Consider the following 17,517-nt stretch of genomic DNA (forward strand, 5'->3'; position numbering starts at 1 on the left):
GTTTTATTGATTTTGTGTTTTCTTTACTTTGTGATGTGAATATTTTCTTTGTGTAATTATGACTGGTCATTAAAGGTATTTTAAAACTCTAAAAAAATAACCTCTGTCTCTCTCTCAAAACAGAACATATTGGAGATTTTATTTCAAAACTGGCTTTTGTTCTCATTTTAGTGCCAATTGCACCAATGGGTTGATGTTCCCCTGGGAATAAAACAAACTTAGAGATATGCAGCGTTCATGTGGTGTTGGAATGATCGGAAAAATGATTGTTCGGCTCGGTAAACACACACAAATGTCAGACAAACAACATTTTCTAACACCACATGACTGCACAATAACTTTCAGCACCTAAACAAATGTTCATATATCTGTACTGCTTCATCTATGGGGAAACATAGATGGGGAAAAAAACATGAATAAGGATTATCAATACAATTGATTCCAGTTTGGCGGGCCAGATAAAACAGTTTAATATGGTCTCCAGGCCGTCCTTTTCCATGCTTTAAACACTAAGTTACCTCTTTCCAATTAAAACAAGGTCGTGTGTTTTTTTCTTTAGGTGGATAATTTGGCGTTAGACTGACCTTTTGTGCGGCTGTCCACTTCATCTGTTGATGCAGTCAGGCGCCTCAGACCGAAACCTTCTCCCACTGGCTTCCTGGTCACTGTTCGCCTCTCTGCTTTCTTCTCAAATACCAGCAACGAAGACAGAGACTCAGAGCTAAGGGAATAATCGGCTAGCGTGTCCACGCTGCTGCCCGTCATCCAGTTATATGCAGTACGTCGACCTGGTTTTAAAAGACATTTGCAAACCCAGAAATATTAAACTTTAAAGAAAGAAAAATGTATTTTTCTAGAGATTTTTTGTTGTTTTCACACCTGGTGCTTGGGTTTGAGAAAACTCCAGGGAGGTCTGAGTGGCCCTGAGCTTCCCCCTCATGGCTTCAGACATGGAGGCTGAAACCACGCCCTCTGGGCCCTGAGTGCTTTGGGTTTCAACAAACATGGGTGTCATGACTGTGTTTCTGAAGCGCCAGTTGGAATCAATCACGTAGTCCTGCCAAAAAGACAAGAAAAAGAAAATCAGTTAGGTGTATGACTTCTTTGTTCTTCGTTATGCTTTAAATAAAGGCAATCAACCTGGAAAGTGCACTCCGACAGAGGGTACTCAAACATGTTTCGTTTGAAGTCGGGACTCTGGCTGGTCATCTCCAGAAGCAGGTTTGTGGCCAGACTCAGAAAGCACCTTTCTATTTGTCGGGAGTACAGAGATCGAAGCACCATCAGCATTCGCTCAATGGTCGCAGTGGGAAGGCGCTTCTCCTGACTCCAGAAGTTACGGACATAAAGCCTGAAAACATGAACAGACTTTGTAACCAAAAGAAAAAACATCCTGAATACAATCTGCTTAGATCAAACTGGAAGAGTTTGGAGATTCTTATAAAATATTTAGTGGGTTTTTAAAGTTTTTTTTTGTTTTTTCACAGCAGATTGGTCCTGCTTCCTGATTGGCTGTGGATCATTGTGAATCAACCTTGCAAAATTTACATCAATCTTTGATCACAATAAAAATATATGGGCCTTTTTTTAACGATATTCTGAACTTTGAGAGTTTAAACTAGAGAAAATGTTCATGTCTGTCTAAGGAAAGTGTTAAAGTAAGTGGGGTTAAAACTATAAAACATCTATAATTGTTGTTAAATAAAAAATGACTACTTGGTGGATTTCATTTATTCCCACCATAAAGGGGCCACTGTATACCAGATTAATGTGTGTCCAACTTAAATATTAGCAACTAAAACCCCCAATATGAATATAAGTAAAAGCTGATTTTGATTGGATACATTTACGCATGAAAGCTTCATTTATCTCATGCAAAGAGGAAATGTTGAAGAAAAACTCTAGAGTGACTAAACGGGAGCTGTAATGTAGGTTTCCTGAACGAAAATCAAACAAAAAGTTATTTTTCTTTGGTTGTCATGATTTGTAGTTGATCAGAGTACAAATTGTATCATTTTTTTTCTTTTACCCTCTTTTTTTGTAGCATCAGCTCATTTTATCCTGTTTTCTCTTAAGTCAGCTAAAAACGAAATAATAAAAAAAAAACTATGATCAAAAAGCAGCTTTGACTTGAGTGGAAATGTAGAGCTTTTAATATAACAATTATTAATAATAATTTGACTGCCTTTTGTTGTCCTTCATTGTGTTACTGTTCCAGTTTATTTGCAGATTTGCGGCTTCTGTTTCCATCAGAGCCCAATTTAGTAATTTTTAACTAATTAAGCCTAATTGTAACTTGTAAACATTTCTTGTAATAATTCAATAGAAACTCCTAGCATCAGCACGCTCCCTCCATGCTTTTTGTAATCTAAAACACAACATTTTTGAAGTTTTTTAAATTGAAAACTGTCTCCGTTTTGTTTTAATCCAAGAAAAAGTCCCAAATTTTGCCTGAATAATTTACAGTTGTCAAATATTTTTTGAATTCTCATCAAAACGCATGAACTTCTTGGCTAATATCAATGCATTGAATAAATCAGATATTAAAAAAATTGTTAAAAAAAGTCATAATTGCCACCATACAGAAATAATTCTGATTTCACAAATACCTCCTGTGGGAAAACTAGACATGTTTGGATCTTACTGAAGGCCTTGGTTTTCTTCTGACAATCCCTGCAGCAGAGTTTCTTTGGCAGCTTTCAAAACCTCCACAGAGGTGTCATCTTGCATGCTCTCTTCATCACTGCAGAAAGACGTGACACCAACACGCGAACATATATCTTGTCTGAAACTGTATGCTGCTACTGAAATGGTAAAAACAATAACAAGTAAACTAGTAGTAAAAGACTGACCTGTAGTTGTCCAGAATCCACATGAGGATGTCGTACATCCTCTCCCTGCAAACGGGTGAAGGATGAGAAACGAAAGCCGCCACGGCGCCCAGAAGCTCCTGTAGCTCAGGGGGCGAAAGGCGAGCCGTAACTTTGTGGATGATGTCCAGACAGACTCTCTGTGTTGCTTCATCTCTGGCAAAAGAAAGAAATGAGGGTTATGTTTTTTAGGCTAACAGAAGGGGGAGCTGGACCAATCACGCACAAACAGGAAGTGTGGTCAGACTCACCTGCGGCCCAGCGTCTGAATAAAGCCGCTGGTTTTCAGCTGCAGAAAGATGTCTGGAATGACGTCGGCCCGGCTCAGCACGCACTCCAAACAGCTGGTCTTCAGGAGGCCGTGCAACTTCGGCAGCAGGGAGAACACGTGATTGATGAACCTGAGACACAATCAGACAAAAGTGGACCTCACTACTGACAAAACAAGTCATATTTGGGATAAAAGCAGTGCTCAAATTGTTAACCAGTAAACCCACCGATCCATGAACGGGGGAAAGTGTTTGGAGACTTTATTCAAGCAGATGATGAACTTGTCATCCAAATCCTTCTTCTTCAGATGAGTTATTTTACTTGCAGCCAGGTTGAGAAGCTCTTGTTGCTCCTGAAACATTGAAGCAAAAATAGTGTATTTTTTTTATTCAGGTCATGTACTTAAATGTTTAAAACCCCTTTGAAGAGTGCTTAAAAAAAAATAAAAGTGTGTACATTGCCCATTGTAGACATGTTCTTCAGAGTGAGGCCAATGATTTCTGCAGCCGCTGAGTAAACGTCTTTGTATCTCACGAAGGACAAGTTCTGCGTCAGAGACTGGATGTACCTGAGACACACAGAAGCACAAAGGAACTATTAGCGGCAACCGTGTTCTAGAATAAAGTAAAGCTATGGACACACCAGGCATTTGATGCACAATAAACACAGGTTCTTGAACGCGTGTTTAGCCCATGGTGTTCACACTGGACAATCAGGGAGGGGCTTCTTCTTCTACTACTGTTTCCTTGCGCATGTCCACCACCTACAGTTGGAATCTTGTAAATCTTGCTCTGGGCTTTTCCTTTTACACCTCTATATATGAAAGAATTGGTGTCATACAGTGTAACTCCATCCATTAATTCCTCCTTCATGATCAATCTTTTCAAAAAGTTGGCACTTCTGTGAATTAAAAGGTGCACCATCCATATGTGACTACCAAATCGGAGTCCCCGATTGGTCAAAGTTTGACCTGATTTAACCTTTAATGCTGGTTCATTGGCCACTCTTTTAGTGCGTAGAGCTGTCAAACTGTTGTACAAACTTGTGTAACTAAGCAGGAATGCAACAGTTTTTAATGCAGAAGCAGGAAACGCACATTAACGTGGTTGCTGAGGGTGGTGTGATGGTAGCTTAAAGGTTCTACAGTAGAAAGCCCCCCTTTACTATTTTCTACCTGTCGTATTCGATTCCACATGAAGCCTCGTAGGCGGGGAGGTTGTTGGCCAGGATGATTCCCAGCAGCTGGAGCCCCACAGAGTTGTCTTTGCTGTTCTGGTCGGTGCCACAAAATCGCTCGTATATCAAACTACAGAGAGAAGAGAAAGCTTTAAAAATCCTTTGATTTGTTATGGTTCCTTACTTTGAATGAGTGGCATGAGAAGTTAGTTTCTATTAACAATCATAACCTAAAGACACAAGTGTTCTAAATGAACACTATCAATCAGAGATGTTTCATTTTCTGTTACATAAATAGGCAAAAAAGTTGCATTTTTTAAAAATAAAATGGGTTAATGTTAATATACTAGGTAAGACATGTACATCAAAAAAGTAGCCATCTGTATAAAAATATCCCACACAAATATTTTTTTGGACCGCCTTTGGCTTTGATTACAGCACAGTCACACAATCATTGTGGCCAATAAGCTTCTGAAATGCCCCCAGACTTGTTTCCATCCACTGGTGATGGTAGAGTCTGACCGCTGCACTGACTTGTCCAGCACATCCCAAAGATTCTCGATGGGGTTAAGGTTTGGAATCTTTGGTGATCAATCACAATTTGAGCTTGATGAAACCTAACATTGTCATTTTGGGATGAACCTGTGCCATCAGGGAAGAAAAAAATCCATTGATGGAATATCCCGGTTCCATCTTATCAAGGTAACCAACGACATCCGCCTGAACACTGATGTTGGCAAAGTCTCTGTCTTAATCCTGCTAGACCTGAGTGCTGCCTTTGATACTGTTGATCATGGGATCCTTTTGCACAGATTCCAAGACTGGGTTGGCATCTCTGGATCTGCCCTAAGTTGGCTCAAGTCTTATCTAGAAGACAGGAAATATTTTGTTGAAATTGGGAGTTGTGTCTCAGACTACATGGCCTTGACTAGTGGTGTGCCCCAGGGATCGATCCTGGGACCCCTTCTGTTCAACCTCTACATGCTGCCACTAGGGCAGTTAATACGCAGTAATAACATCTATGCAGATGATACTCAGATCTATGTGTCACTGACAACAGGTGAATATGGGCCGGTGGATTCACTCAGCCACTGCCTCCAACAGATCAGTGCGTGGATGCAGAACAACTTTCTCCAGCTAAACTCAGACAAAACCGAAGTTATTATTTTTGGCCCACAGAAACAAAGAGAAAGTGTCAGCAGCTACCTTCCTTCTCTGTCTCTTAAACCCTCAAATCAAGTCAGAAATCTAGGGGTAATCATGGACTCTGACCTGAACTTTAACAGCCATATCAAGTCAGTAACATCAGCAGCATTTTACCATCTGAGAAACATTGCCAAAATCAAAAACATAATGTCAAAGCCAGACCTGGAGATACTTATCCATGCATTTGTCTCCAGCAGGTTAGACTACTGTAACGGCCTGCTCACCGGCCTCTCCAAACGAGCTGTAAAACAGCTTCAGTACATCCAGAATGCTGCTGCTCGAGTCCTGACCAGAACCAGGAAGTATGATCACATTAGTCCTGTGCTCAGGTCTCTGCACTGGCTCCCTGTACCAGAAAGAATAGACTTCAAAGCAGTTTTGCTTGTGTACAAGTCTCTGCATGGCCACGCACCAAAGTACATCTCTGACATGTTAGTGCCATATGAACCATCTCGTACTTTGAGGACCTCAGGGACCGGCCTCCTGTTGATACCCAGAGTCAGAACTAAACAAGGGGAATCAGCGTTTCAATATTCTGCAGCTAAAATCTGGAACAGCCTCCCTGAAGTCGTAAGACAGGCGTCTTCTGTGTTCATGTTCAAATCTAGACTTAAAATATTTCTGTTTAGCCGTGTATATGACTGAAAGATCCTATCTGCACTTTTCTTTCCTTTCCTTCCTTTATTTTTAAATCAATTTTCAAATTTTTTCTTTTCTTTTTAAGTAAATTTTAGGTTGATTATTTCTATGATGTATTGTGATTTTAATGCATTTTTCTGTTTTGTGAAGCACCTTGAATTACTTTGTGTACGAATTGTGCTATACAAATAAACTTGCCTTGCCCTATTCGGGTTGTCCCTGACCTCATTCTTTAAGCACACCCTGTTGTTGAACTTGTTGAACCAACTGCTCATAACATTGCCTCCACAGGCTTGAACAGTAGGGACTTCATCTCTCTCTTCTTACCCTAATGTCCCCATCAGTCTGGTACAAGGTAAATCTGGCTTATTGACCATTGAGAACGGGACTGAGTGACCCCTCCCCCTTGGTGTTTCTAACAGGAAGTGCCTGCTGGCTTTAAGAAGCCAAAATCCCATAGACTTCTATAGAGAAATAAACCCAGTCACTACATTGTCAGAATAACCATTCTTCTTCTGATACCTTTTTTTTTTAAACTTGTTCTAACATTTCAAGATATTTTTTCTGTAGTAAAAGTTATTCAAGTTAGAAACTGACCAATCAGAAAACTCAGTAAAAGTATGGGGTCTCCTTGTCGAATGCTTTGAAATGTTTGACAGATTTTGTGTAGCCCACTCTCAAGTGGTAGGGGGTGTGGAATTCCAACAAGCTCAGTCCTGATTGGTGAGAGTCGACTAGTCTGTCCACTCAGACTAATCACTACTTACTGATAATTTCTGGCTCCAACACAGCGACATCCGTAAAAATGGCGACAGATGTGACTTTACGTTGTTGGCGCCAAAAGTAAGTTGCTTTCTATGGGTGATGTCACACTCACGCGCTCCAATTCTCATATACATTCAATGATCTGGGCCCATCAAACCGCACTGCTCCAGCGTCCAATCTAGCCAACTGAAGCCTTTTTTCTCATTAGCCTCACGGATGACTGGTTTTCTTCAGGCTACACAGCAGTTCAGTCTCAAGTTCCACTTCACATAGTGCAAGTGGAACTGTTTTTACTTTCCTTATGAAACACAGTCCAATATTAGGGGAGGGATTGAATAGGTTTGCTTCTCCCTTCCCGTTTAAAGCATCAACTGTTAGATTGTGTTATGATCTTCTCCAAAGACGATGGGCCCCCACTGTCCTTCAAGCTTTAAATAACGCGCTGGACGGTTCTTAACCCAATTTCAGTCATGTCTGCATCCTCCTTAGATGGTTTCACTGCCAATAATTTGACCCGTCTCAAACAGGACCAAGGGATGAGTTTTAAACGTGGTTGTTTAGGGTTTGAGAAGGGACTCATTGCACCAGTTGGGGTTCAATAACTTGGTGATAGCAGAAATACAAGCGCCCTTGCAGAAATAGGAGGCTTACATCTGTTTGCTCAGTTAAATCCGGGTGGCGACTTTTTCTTTTTAGCCGGGCAGCGTATATTTCCAAGCTTTTCATTCAGGTAGGCAGAAATGAGCTTGGCACTGGAGTACAATCAGGATTTTATCAACAAAAAGCTGTAAACCCTTTTTGTTTCTTCAAAAGAATTCTTCGTCTGTTACTCTGTGATGTACGACAAACATGTGCCTTGGAACTGTTAAAAGAGTGTTGGCGCCACCTGTAAGGCACGAGCAGCATCTCTTTCCAGCACTCCACCAGAGTGCGGATGATCTCCAGGTTGTGGCGGAAAACGGCCCGTTTGGGGTGAAAGCTGTTCTTCATCAGAAACTCCAGCAGTCGGTTGGCGAGAACTTCATCTCTGGGGTTTCCCTGAAATGAAAATGGCATACTGATCAACAACCCCCCACCAAAAAACGCTGACATCACAGCAGGTGAAACCGTCCCAAAACATTAATCCAAAAATCTCCTGTAGGGCAAAAAAAAAAATCAAACTCCACTAATGAAACTAAAACACATCTCCAGGATATCCAAAGGGAAGCTTTGAAATTATTATGGGATGGCTGCAGGACCTATGGTTTGGCGGTCATATTGTGGCAACATGTGAAACTTGGCAATTTTCCCATTTTTGCACAATATGGGAAAAGAAAACTTTTGTTTGAGCAATCTTCACGAAAACTCACACACGTCACCAGGTTCGGTCTACAACCACATAAAAAATGTTGCTGACCTTGGAATTTAAACTCCTAGGGATTTCAATCCCTGAGAAACCTCAAATTTGGGTTTCAGATTTAGTGTGGCGAGCTCGCAAAAGTGTCAGTTCCCTGTTGATTGCACATTTTTTTAACCATATCATTGTGAATACGTAATACATGAATCGTTGGCTCAGGCTGAACAAAACGATATGACATCCAGTACTAATGTATAAGGAATGTGGTTAGTATAGACTGCTGTTACAAAGGAAATCCAAAAGTTTACTTTAGCAGATTCTTCTAAAAATTACATAGATCAGTTCGTCACCCCCAGGCGACCAAAAAAGGTAATGGTTGCTATGGAGAAAAAGCCAACAGAAAAGCAGCCATTTTGGAAAAAAGGTATTTTTTTTTAAAATGAAATTTTCTCAAGCAGCTCTGACCAGGCTGGCAGAGGCAGAGAGTGATGGGCGTGTGGCGGCTGCTCAGCCAATAAGGGCGGGTAGGGAAGGGCAAGAGTGGGGGGCAGAGGTCATGCAATTTTTCACTTTATTTTTTAGAGAACAAACGATTTCAAACTAACTTCTGTTTAATCTGATTAAATCTATGAGTTCCATCTTCAAAGTATAATGATCGACCTTTGGGGTTGCAAGGCTCGTCCATGACAGCGCCGTCACCACGATGTCCACCACCATGAAATGGATTCCCGCGCCGCCATTGTTTCCACAGACGACCAGCTGCAGGAGCGGCCCGAGCCAGTGTTTGGCGTACGGTCGAAAAACCTGCAAAAGATGAAGCCCAAATATGAGATTCTTCAACAAGTGCAGGAGGGCAGCAAAACATTTACAGTTATTAGAATAAAACAAAAAAGTACACATTGGGTCATCCACCTCTTCAGTGTTGATGATCAGCTTGGAGATGAAAAGTCGAATGTTGAGGGGAGTTGACGACTTCAACAGTTTTCCGTGCAGGAATTTCATCCATGGCGGAAGCTCATGAGGAAGACTTCCCTGTGTTAAAAAGAGAAGAATTTCTGAAAATTCCTGCATGCAAACAGCACTGAAGTCATTACAGTATTCAAGAATAAAATAGTCTTTTGTGATCTGTGACCTGTTGGATTTGGGGGGTTATGCTGTTCCTTTGCATGTGTCCAATCAAAGCAACCATGGTGGCCATGCATTCATGCTGGTTTAGCTCGTCCATTTCCAGATCCACCAGTGAATCCTGGGAGGCCTGAGTCTCCTCAGTCTCCTAAACTCAGGCACAAATTCATAGAGACATCAAGGTGTTAAAAAAAAAAAGTTAAATAGTCATTTTTCCACGCAAAAAAATGGCTTTTTTTGCAAAAAATTCAAATAGGTTCTGATCGAAAAACAACCAACTCTTTTAGCAACGGTGCGCGTCTTCCCCTCAGGGTTCTGGGAGCTGAGTGAAAAGCTCTGGACCCCCGTGGAGAAGTCGAACTGGCTCATCTCCTCGCTGAGGCTGCTGTCCGCCATGTAAGACTGTGAGGACAGATAGACAGGCGCCTCTATGGAAACCCCCCCAAAAAACACGACTCATCAGATATTTATTACAGTGACCTGTGTAGACATTCATCACGTTGGACATTACATAAGATTATTGGCTAAAATAACAATGAAGAAAATAAACTATTTTATTAAGCTCTGACCTCCGTTCTCCTCACTGACTTCTTTTCGAATCATGATGTATTTCTTCTTCCGTTCAAGTGGGACCTAAAAAAAAAAAAAATAATAAGAGGAATGATAATTCCTAAGATTTAACAAGCAAAAACAAAAGCTTTTTTAATACCTCAATTTCAATGGGGAAGCTGTACGCCCTTTCAACATCAATGATGTTTTCCAGAATGAACTGATTCTAAACCAAAAGACACACAAAAGATGTTAACAAAAGTTTTGTTCAATCACAAACAGCATTTTTCCCCCCCCAACAAAATTAAGCAACACAATAAAAAAATGTATTTAGAAAAGCCTGAAGGTTGGAAACAAAATGCTAATTTGTGAAATTGTATATGATTGTTTAAAAATAAGTAAGAAAATATTAAAGAATTACAGAATAAATGTAAAAAGAGATACATTTGCAACATTCAAATTAATTCAAATTGTAAACCTGCAAATAGAAAGGATAATTTACACATCTGCTTATGCTAAAAGAAAAATACATCTTTTTATTTTATATTTACATTTTTTTAGTGCAATACTTCATGCATCCGTCTAGATTTGTCAAAAAAATTGTGAGTGCATTGTTTTTTTAAATGACACAATAAGAAAATAAAAGTACATTTGGTATTATAGGGTTACTGATGCCAACTTTAAGATATGAATATAGTTTCAAATAAAAAATATTAATGTTTAGTGCTCTCAGCTAAAGAAGAGAGTTAAAATATATTTTAAATGAGAAAATGCTGGAATGTAAAAAGGAATCTTGCTAATGCAGGGATGTACCTTCTCAGGTTTCTCACTGAAGAGGAAGCCCTGGTAGAATTTGGGTTCATTGAAGCAGCAGGTGATGACAGCGACGGCGCAGTTATAAGCAGCACAGTGATAAATCCTCCTGAGTGGAAGCAGCTGAGTCTCGCCCGCCATGTTTTCAGTGAAGGCCTCAAAACTCGACCTGAGAGACGTGAAACAAAATCCAGACTCACTAAATCCTCTTCTTTTCCTTTTGGCTTTTCCCTTCAGGCGTCGCCACAGCGTCCTCCATCTAGCCCCGCCTTCTACGTCCTCCCCTCTAACACCAGCTACCTTCATGTCTTGGTGCACTGCATCCATAAACCTCCTCTTTGGTCTTTCTCTAGACTTCCTGTAGACCTCTTGCCTGGCAGACTCACTAAATTGGCTCCAAAATATGTATAAAAAAAATATATATATTTGTGCAAACTCACTTGATTAAAGTCTTGGACATCTCCTTCCCCTCTGTCTGGTCGACGCGGCAGTAACCTTGGTTAATGCGGGACTCTTTGGAGTACAGCTCATCTTTGGAAAGCCGGGAATACAGGAGCTCCATGAGCTTGAAGCATCCCGTTTTTTTTAGTAACTGCACCTCAAAAGCCGAATCGCTTGACTGAAACAATCATTAGTAAAAGAAAAAAACGGAAAAAATTACCTTCATACACCATGTTAGAAAATTGTATTTTGTGTGTTGAGATTCAAACCTTGGTGAAACGGCTGAGCAGAAGAGCGATTATATCAAAGACATTTGCCACAAAGAAATCAGTCAGGGCCTTAGAGCCGCAGTTGGAGGCCAGAGGCAGCAGAACTCGCTCCATCATGGCCTGCAGCATGGAGCTGATGGGAACGTCACCCCGCTGGATCACATCGTACACCCCACAAAGCAGCTGGAGCTGCCGATCACTGCTAGACCTGTCCCAACAAAGAGAAGCAGAGCGAGGACATTATTTAAAGCAGCAGCACAAGCCTCATAATTCACTGCTATTGCTGCGAAAAATCCTAAATACCTTTCTGAACTTCTTCCCAAATCTATTTATGAAAGTGGTCAGAAAACGCCCAAAGTTTCAGTGCTTTGCTCCTATCTTAAAAGGTAAATATGAAATGTCTACTTCTGCTATGTCATAAACAACTACAGATTTTTATATCTAACATTCTCTTGTGGCATTTTTTCATGGAGGACATATAAAGAAAATTATGCTTCAAATTCCATTTCTGAGTATTTTTGATTTAAATCGTAGTGAATCAGTAGATGTTAAACATGCTGTTTGAAAAAGAGTCTATTTGTGATGTAGAAAGAAGGCTGGGCAGGCAGCAAGCTCCCTGCTCCACTCTGCTCTGCAACGGGGAGGGGAATAGGGGGCGGGGTTGCTCTGCACCAACATTCAAGTTTTTCTTACTTTGACTAAAAACTGCATAATCCTACTTTAGAGACCACTGGGAAAGCTTTTACAATAGATCAAAAAATGATCAGAGTGGGTCTTAGGGAAAATTATTTTGTTGCACATAAAACTCTGTTTTGAAAGTTAAATAGAGATGATCTATTTTAGCTTAGCCTCTATGGTTACCAAAAACAGTTGATCTTGAAGCCATCAAGTGCAAATCCAAACAAAATAAGACATTACGTGCTACTCTCGCAATGTGAACCATCAATCGGTGCAAAGAACTTTGCAGGAATCGTTCTGGTTGGAAAAATGAGTGGAGTCTCTCATAGACGACATAAGGTGGGCTCTACGGCTGTAGGCAAAAGGTTGAATCTAATTACCCCTGCAGATGAAGAATTTTCACCAACCTCTTTGCGACCCTTTGGAAACAGGTCTGAAACTGCTCTTCCATGATGTGTTTACTGTCTCGACACAGAATCAGAGCAAGCAGCCTGAGCAGGAGCGGGCTCTGGGAGAGCTCCAGAGCATCCAGCAGCTGAAAGCCAGATCCAGCCAGATGGTCAGGGAACTGAAGGAACTGTTTAAATTCAGTCTGTCAGGCCAGTTTTATCCTTACCTTGCGGATGCAGTCCATGTAGTTGTTCCTATGTAGCGAGCCTTTGGCAAACTCGTCGGACTGCATTGGGAAGTGAGACGCCACCAGAGAGTCGAGGGCTCTCTGCAGCTCATCCAGGGGTTTCTCTGGCAGCGTGGTGAAGAACGGCAGCACGAGCAGGGCCTGACTCTGAGCAAGAGATGCAGCCAAAGCATGACGTAGGAAAGACGTCCCACACGCAGACTCAAAAAACAGCATCAGGGCCTCGTTACCTTAAGGTTGAGAGGCAGACTCGTGTCTACCAGCAGCGTGGTAAAGGTGGAGAACACCAGCCTGAATGCTTCATGGTTAATGTCAGAGCACACAGAAGAATCAATCTGCAACGAGAACAAAAAAAACTGAGGGTAAATCAATGTTGTAAATAAAAGTTGTTAAAAATAAGTGATTTATTTTCTCTAAAACTGCATTTTTTTGGACTAAAGAAAATAAAAACCAACAGATAAGTTTTATATCTTGAGATAGTTAAATATTTACATTTATCATACAACTAAAAAGATCCAAAAGACTCAGGATAAAGGATTTTACCAAAAATAGTAAGGTTTCCCTTCATAATTACCATTTGAAAATCACAGTCAATGACAAATAATTATTCCAACAAGACTTAAATAGTCAGATTTACACAAAAAATCTCACAATATTCAAGTATTAAAGACCCACTCTGATGAAAATTGTGTTTTTGGTGTTTTTAACATGGCATTTATCTGGTAATAGAGAACATATATAAAGAAAATTAAGCTTACAATTGTAATTATTTCTCTATTCAAATCATTGTGAATCAGGAGCAGACGAAAAAAGGCAGTTTTAAAAAAAAGACGCATTTGTTACGTAGAAAACGTTACTACTAGATAGCTCCAATATTGCTCGCCATTTTTCGTAGTGTCGATTATGTTAGCTTGGGGGTGTGAGGGGCTGTAAGCTAGTGGGAGAGCATGTAAACAGAGAGCTCTCAGGAATGTGGAGAGGAAAGGGGTCAAGGTTGCTCCGCACCAATGGTGCTGCCCACAACCTAATAAACTCCTGCCGCTCAGCAGAAGCTATGGTAACGCTTTAGAAATAGATCAAAAGATGATCGGTGTGAGTCTTTATTGAGAGAACAAATGGAGAATATAGGTTTCTTTTGAAATTTTAGATTGTATGTTCCTGTTTAAAAAATAAACGTCTAATTATTAAGTCAAAATTGTATTGCAACCCCAAAAAAAACTGAATCTACAAAATAGCAGATTTAAGTCCTATTCATTCCAGATTTTGAAATAAATTAGAGCAAAAACAAAATCTTGTAATATTTTTAGCTTTCTCTGAGTCTTAATTGATTATTTGTCTCCTCAATACTGGACCTGCAGCAGCTTGGAGAGCAGGAGCAGAGTGGCAGTCTTGCTCTCCGGTGTGGATGAAGATCCCTCCCACCATGGCTGCAGGCTGATCCACCTTCTCAGCACCTCTTCAACCAGCTTTTTCCCCTGAGTCTTCCTCACAGAGCGCTCTCTGAAGCTGTGGTCCAGCATGCCGTTCAGCAGCATGCTCACCTGAAGACAGAATGCCCACCTCAAAACCGGGACGTCTAAAGCCGAAATGCTTCCACCGATGCTGAACTACCATGGTGAGGTTTTGAGTGGAGGCCTTCATCAGACGCGGGACGGTGGACTCCAGACTCTTCAGCAGCTCTGCATTGATGGTGGCCTGGAAGAGGCTGTAGAAGTACTCGCCGTGTGAGAAGCTCAGGAAGTTGTTGCTTCGGCCGCCAGAAATCGGTACAGACAGCATGATGGTGTTGAGGAGCAAATCCACCAGCTGCTCACTCTGCACAAGAACAGCATTCACGACAAAAAAGGAAGTTAACCCCACGACAGTCACAGCAGACGTCCTAGATCAGAGCCTTTCTATAGACACAGTTTTTCTAATCATACACTCAAGTTTCCACCAACTCAGACAGATAAACATCAGAATGATATAAATCCTGCAGAATATTCTCCGCGGTGAGCTCGGGAGGCAGTAGCGTTAAGGGGCTTGATATGGTATTTGCCCCATTACCATTGTTCATTTCTTCATTCCCCTCCGGGAATCAAACCCTGCATTTCTGCGTGGTAGCCTTTCACCTTACCAACCGAGCTACCCAGCTGCTGAAGATTCTCAGTCCCCACCAAAATGCATTAGAAGACTTGATATCAGAATCCGACTCAGATTGTTGTGTTTTAGGAAGTAAGGTGGTCCCTCGCTATATCGTGGTTCAACTTTTGCTGTCTTGCTGATTCGCAGATTTTTTCAACACATTTTGCGTGCCTTTTATTTTATGTGCACTGTGTTCTAAATCCTGACTGTTGTAGACTAAGGTTTTTAGCCTCATCGCTAAATGGAAGCATTGACCGTATATCTCTTTAACAATGCATAGAAGACATGAATGACGCAGACAGATAAGGTTTATTTATTTTGTTAAGATCTGGATTCATGAGAGAGACTCTCCCAGTGTGGTGAGATTCACCATCTACTGCATGACAGCCACTTTTACTGGGACTTTCTCTTCCTGCCTCTGTGACCCAGTTTGCCGTCCAGCAATAGTCCGAGGAACAAAAAAAAAAATTCATTGTCTCAACGCAAAAAAGAAATGATCAAAGTACCAGAGGAGGACGATCAGATTCTCCTCCGTGTTGGTTTTGGACTCCACCCGCTGATGACATTATCAACACGTCATGGGCCAAAGCTCTGATTGGATAACGTGATCTGTCTTGACCAATGATTGATGCGCCCGATCAGCGCATCGCTCCTGGTGCGTCTGTACACTGACTTATCATTGAAAGTGGCCCTCCCCGCTGCCCGAATCGTGTTAGGTGTGAATGCATCTGTAACCATTGTGCTATCCTAGGCACTTTAACATTGGGAGTTGGGTCATCTAGACCAGTGTTTTTCAACCATTTTTGAGCCACGGCACACTTTAACCTTGACAAAAATCCCGCGGCACACCAGCATCCCAAAAAAAAAAAAAAAAAGCAGAAACTCATAGTCTGTTTTGATCTACAGCCCCCGCCCCCGGCAATCTGACGTGCATTTTTGTGATAATTGTGGCAGAAAAAGCAGGAAGTTGCAGATGTTTTTTTCTAAAAGATGTAATAAAAGTTAAGTTACATACAAACTGTATGTTCGTTGCCGAAAACGGCAGAAAGACTCTCCTCTCTGAGCTTCATGGTTTTGTTCACTTGTTCCACGGTCTGATACCGGATTCTGTGGAAAGCTACACCGCTAAAGACGAGCTTTAGCTGGTGTTTTTGTTGGAACTGAGTGAGTTATGAGCTAAATTGGAACAAGGAAGTGAATACTTTAAACACTTCTGATTGGTCAGACTGATGACATGTGATTAAGCCTTCAAGAATGATTGGTGGAGTCGTGGAGACGGTAAAAGCTGCAGGACTTTTCAGAAAACAGTTATAGCTGCAGCTAAATCGCGTTACCATCATTCTTATCAAAATGTCTTTAATAGAATCAAATAAACACAAAGAAAAAAGTATTTTATGATCTTTCATATTCCTAACTACTCAGTGTTTTATCAGGACCTGTTTGGATGAACAAAGAGCTGATTTCCTGATGGGAAATGTTTTTAGATCAGTTAATGGGGGCAATTTTCCACGGCACACTTGACCATCTCCCACGGCACACTAGTGTGCCGCGGCACACTGGTTGAAAAACACTGATCTAGACCCACCAGACAGTTCTCTGAACCTTTTTTCTTCAATGATTTGTGATCTTCACTGGTGTCCATTGATTACATGAAATCTTTCCACCTTTATCCACCTTTGTCATGGTAGGGAGAACACATCAATGTAAGGGTGGGGTCATCTAAGATAGCACAAGGGGTTAAGAATGTCTGCTTACCTGCTGGCTGAAAGAAAATGAGAGCTGAAGCAAACTATCTGCTATTCTTTTGGTGTTAACATCCAAAGATGGGAGAGCTTTCCTTTCTTCTCCTGGAGCGATGCCCTTATACACCGTCATGAGAAGCTGGGATGCAAGGGATTTGGCATATTCCGAATCCTTAAAGAAGAAAAAGATAAGGACACAAACATGATCATGTATTGAGTAGGAAAAATGCAGAAAAGTGTTGTGATGTGACATCAAACCGTGGACTTAAAGCTCACACCTGGCTGTGCAGAATCGAGCTGAGGAATCCTGCTTTGTGCATCTGTTTACAGGAAGAAAGCACCATTTCCATTTGGCCGTGGCGACTCGGAGTGTCTGAATGATACAGGTCTACAGCACACAGGTCCTCCACACTGTACCAAAAATCGGAAATAAATCGTAGAAAAAGGAAAGTGTAAAGCCCATAACGCTAAGAAAATACAATATTTTTGGAATTAGGATGTTTTTGAAACCCTTTGATGAAATCCACAAAAGAATTTGCAGAATCATTTTTGTAATAACATTAAAGTAGTATAAAATATGATCCGTTCACTGATTTGGTCAGTTTTTGATCACAACAATACTAGTTTAGGATGAAAAAATATTTAACACGATTTTTCAGGGAAAATTGACCTTTTTTACCTAATGTCTCAAATTTGATACACACATTTTACTGTTATAAAGAATTAATTAGAAACACATTTAGGCTTTTTTCAATACAAGTAGTCATTTATAAAATTAACAATAGACGGGTTATTCTCATCATAAAGTTTTACAAATTAAACGTTTCCCGCCCAAAGTGTTCTTTAAATTTCACGGAGGCAGCCATTTTTAAATCAC

At 40.9% G+C, this 17,517-nt stretch overlaps 1 protein-coding gene across 1 annotated transcript in view; it reads right to left on the minus strand.

Annotated features, from left to right (window-relative positions):
* Positions 1-17,517, minus strand: part of prkdc (protein kinase, DNA-activated, catalytic polypeptide) — a 49,293-nt gene that overhangs the window by 12,867 nt on the left and 18,909 nt on the right. The window contains exons 34-59 of the mRNA XM_011488768.3: positions 16,919-17,051; positions 16,654-16,812; positions 14,386-14,589; positions 14,127-14,315; positions 13,005-13,109; positions 12,754-12,921; positions 12,545-12,672; positions 11,460-11,667; positions 11,190-11,368; positions 10,750-10,918; positions 10,097-10,162; positions 9,957-10,020; positions 9,667-9,815; positions 9,395-9,535; positions 9,175-9,294; positions 8,923-9,066; positions 7,813-7,964; positions 4,315-4,446; positions 3,597-3,708; positions 3,368-3,492; positions 3,122-3,271; positions 2,853-3,026; positions 2,645-2,743; positions 1,141-1,351; positions 880-1,057; positions 585-788 (exon numbers count right to left, since the gene is read on the minus strand). Coding sequence (XP_011487070.1) covers positions 585-788; positions 880-1,057; positions 1,141-1,351; positions 2,645-2,743; positions 2,853-3,026; positions 3,122-3,271; positions 3,368-3,492; positions 3,597-3,708; positions 4,315-4,446; positions 7,813-7,964; positions 8,923-9,066; positions 9,175-9,294; positions 9,395-9,535; positions 9,667-9,815; positions 9,957-10,020; positions 10,097-10,162; positions 10,750-10,918; positions 11,190-11,368; positions 11,460-11,667; positions 12,545-12,672; positions 12,754-12,921; positions 13,005-13,109; positions 14,127-14,315; positions 14,386-14,589; positions 16,654-16,812; positions 16,919-17,051 — 3,863 coding nt within the window. The remainder of the gene's footprint in view (positions 1-584; positions 789-879; positions 1,058-1,140; positions 1,352-2,644; positions 2,744-2,852; positions 3,027-3,121; positions 3,272-3,367; positions 3,493-3,596; positions 3,709-4,314; positions 4,447-7,812; positions 7,965-8,922; positions 9,067-9,174; positions 9,295-9,394; positions 9,536-9,666; positions 9,816-9,956; positions 10,021-10,096; positions 10,163-10,749; positions 10,919-11,189; positions 11,369-11,459; positions 11,668-12,544; positions 12,673-12,753; positions 12,922-13,004; positions 13,110-14,126; positions 14,316-14,385; positions 14,590-16,653; positions 16,813-16,918; positions 17,052-17,517) is intronic.

The sequence above is a fragment of the Oryzias latipes genome, chromosome 20 (assembly GCF_002234675.1).
Source record: "Oryzias latipes chromosome 20, ASM223467v1".
NCBI lineage: Eukaryota > Metazoa > Chordata > Actinopteri > Beloniformes > Adrianichthyidae > Oryzias > Oryzias latipes.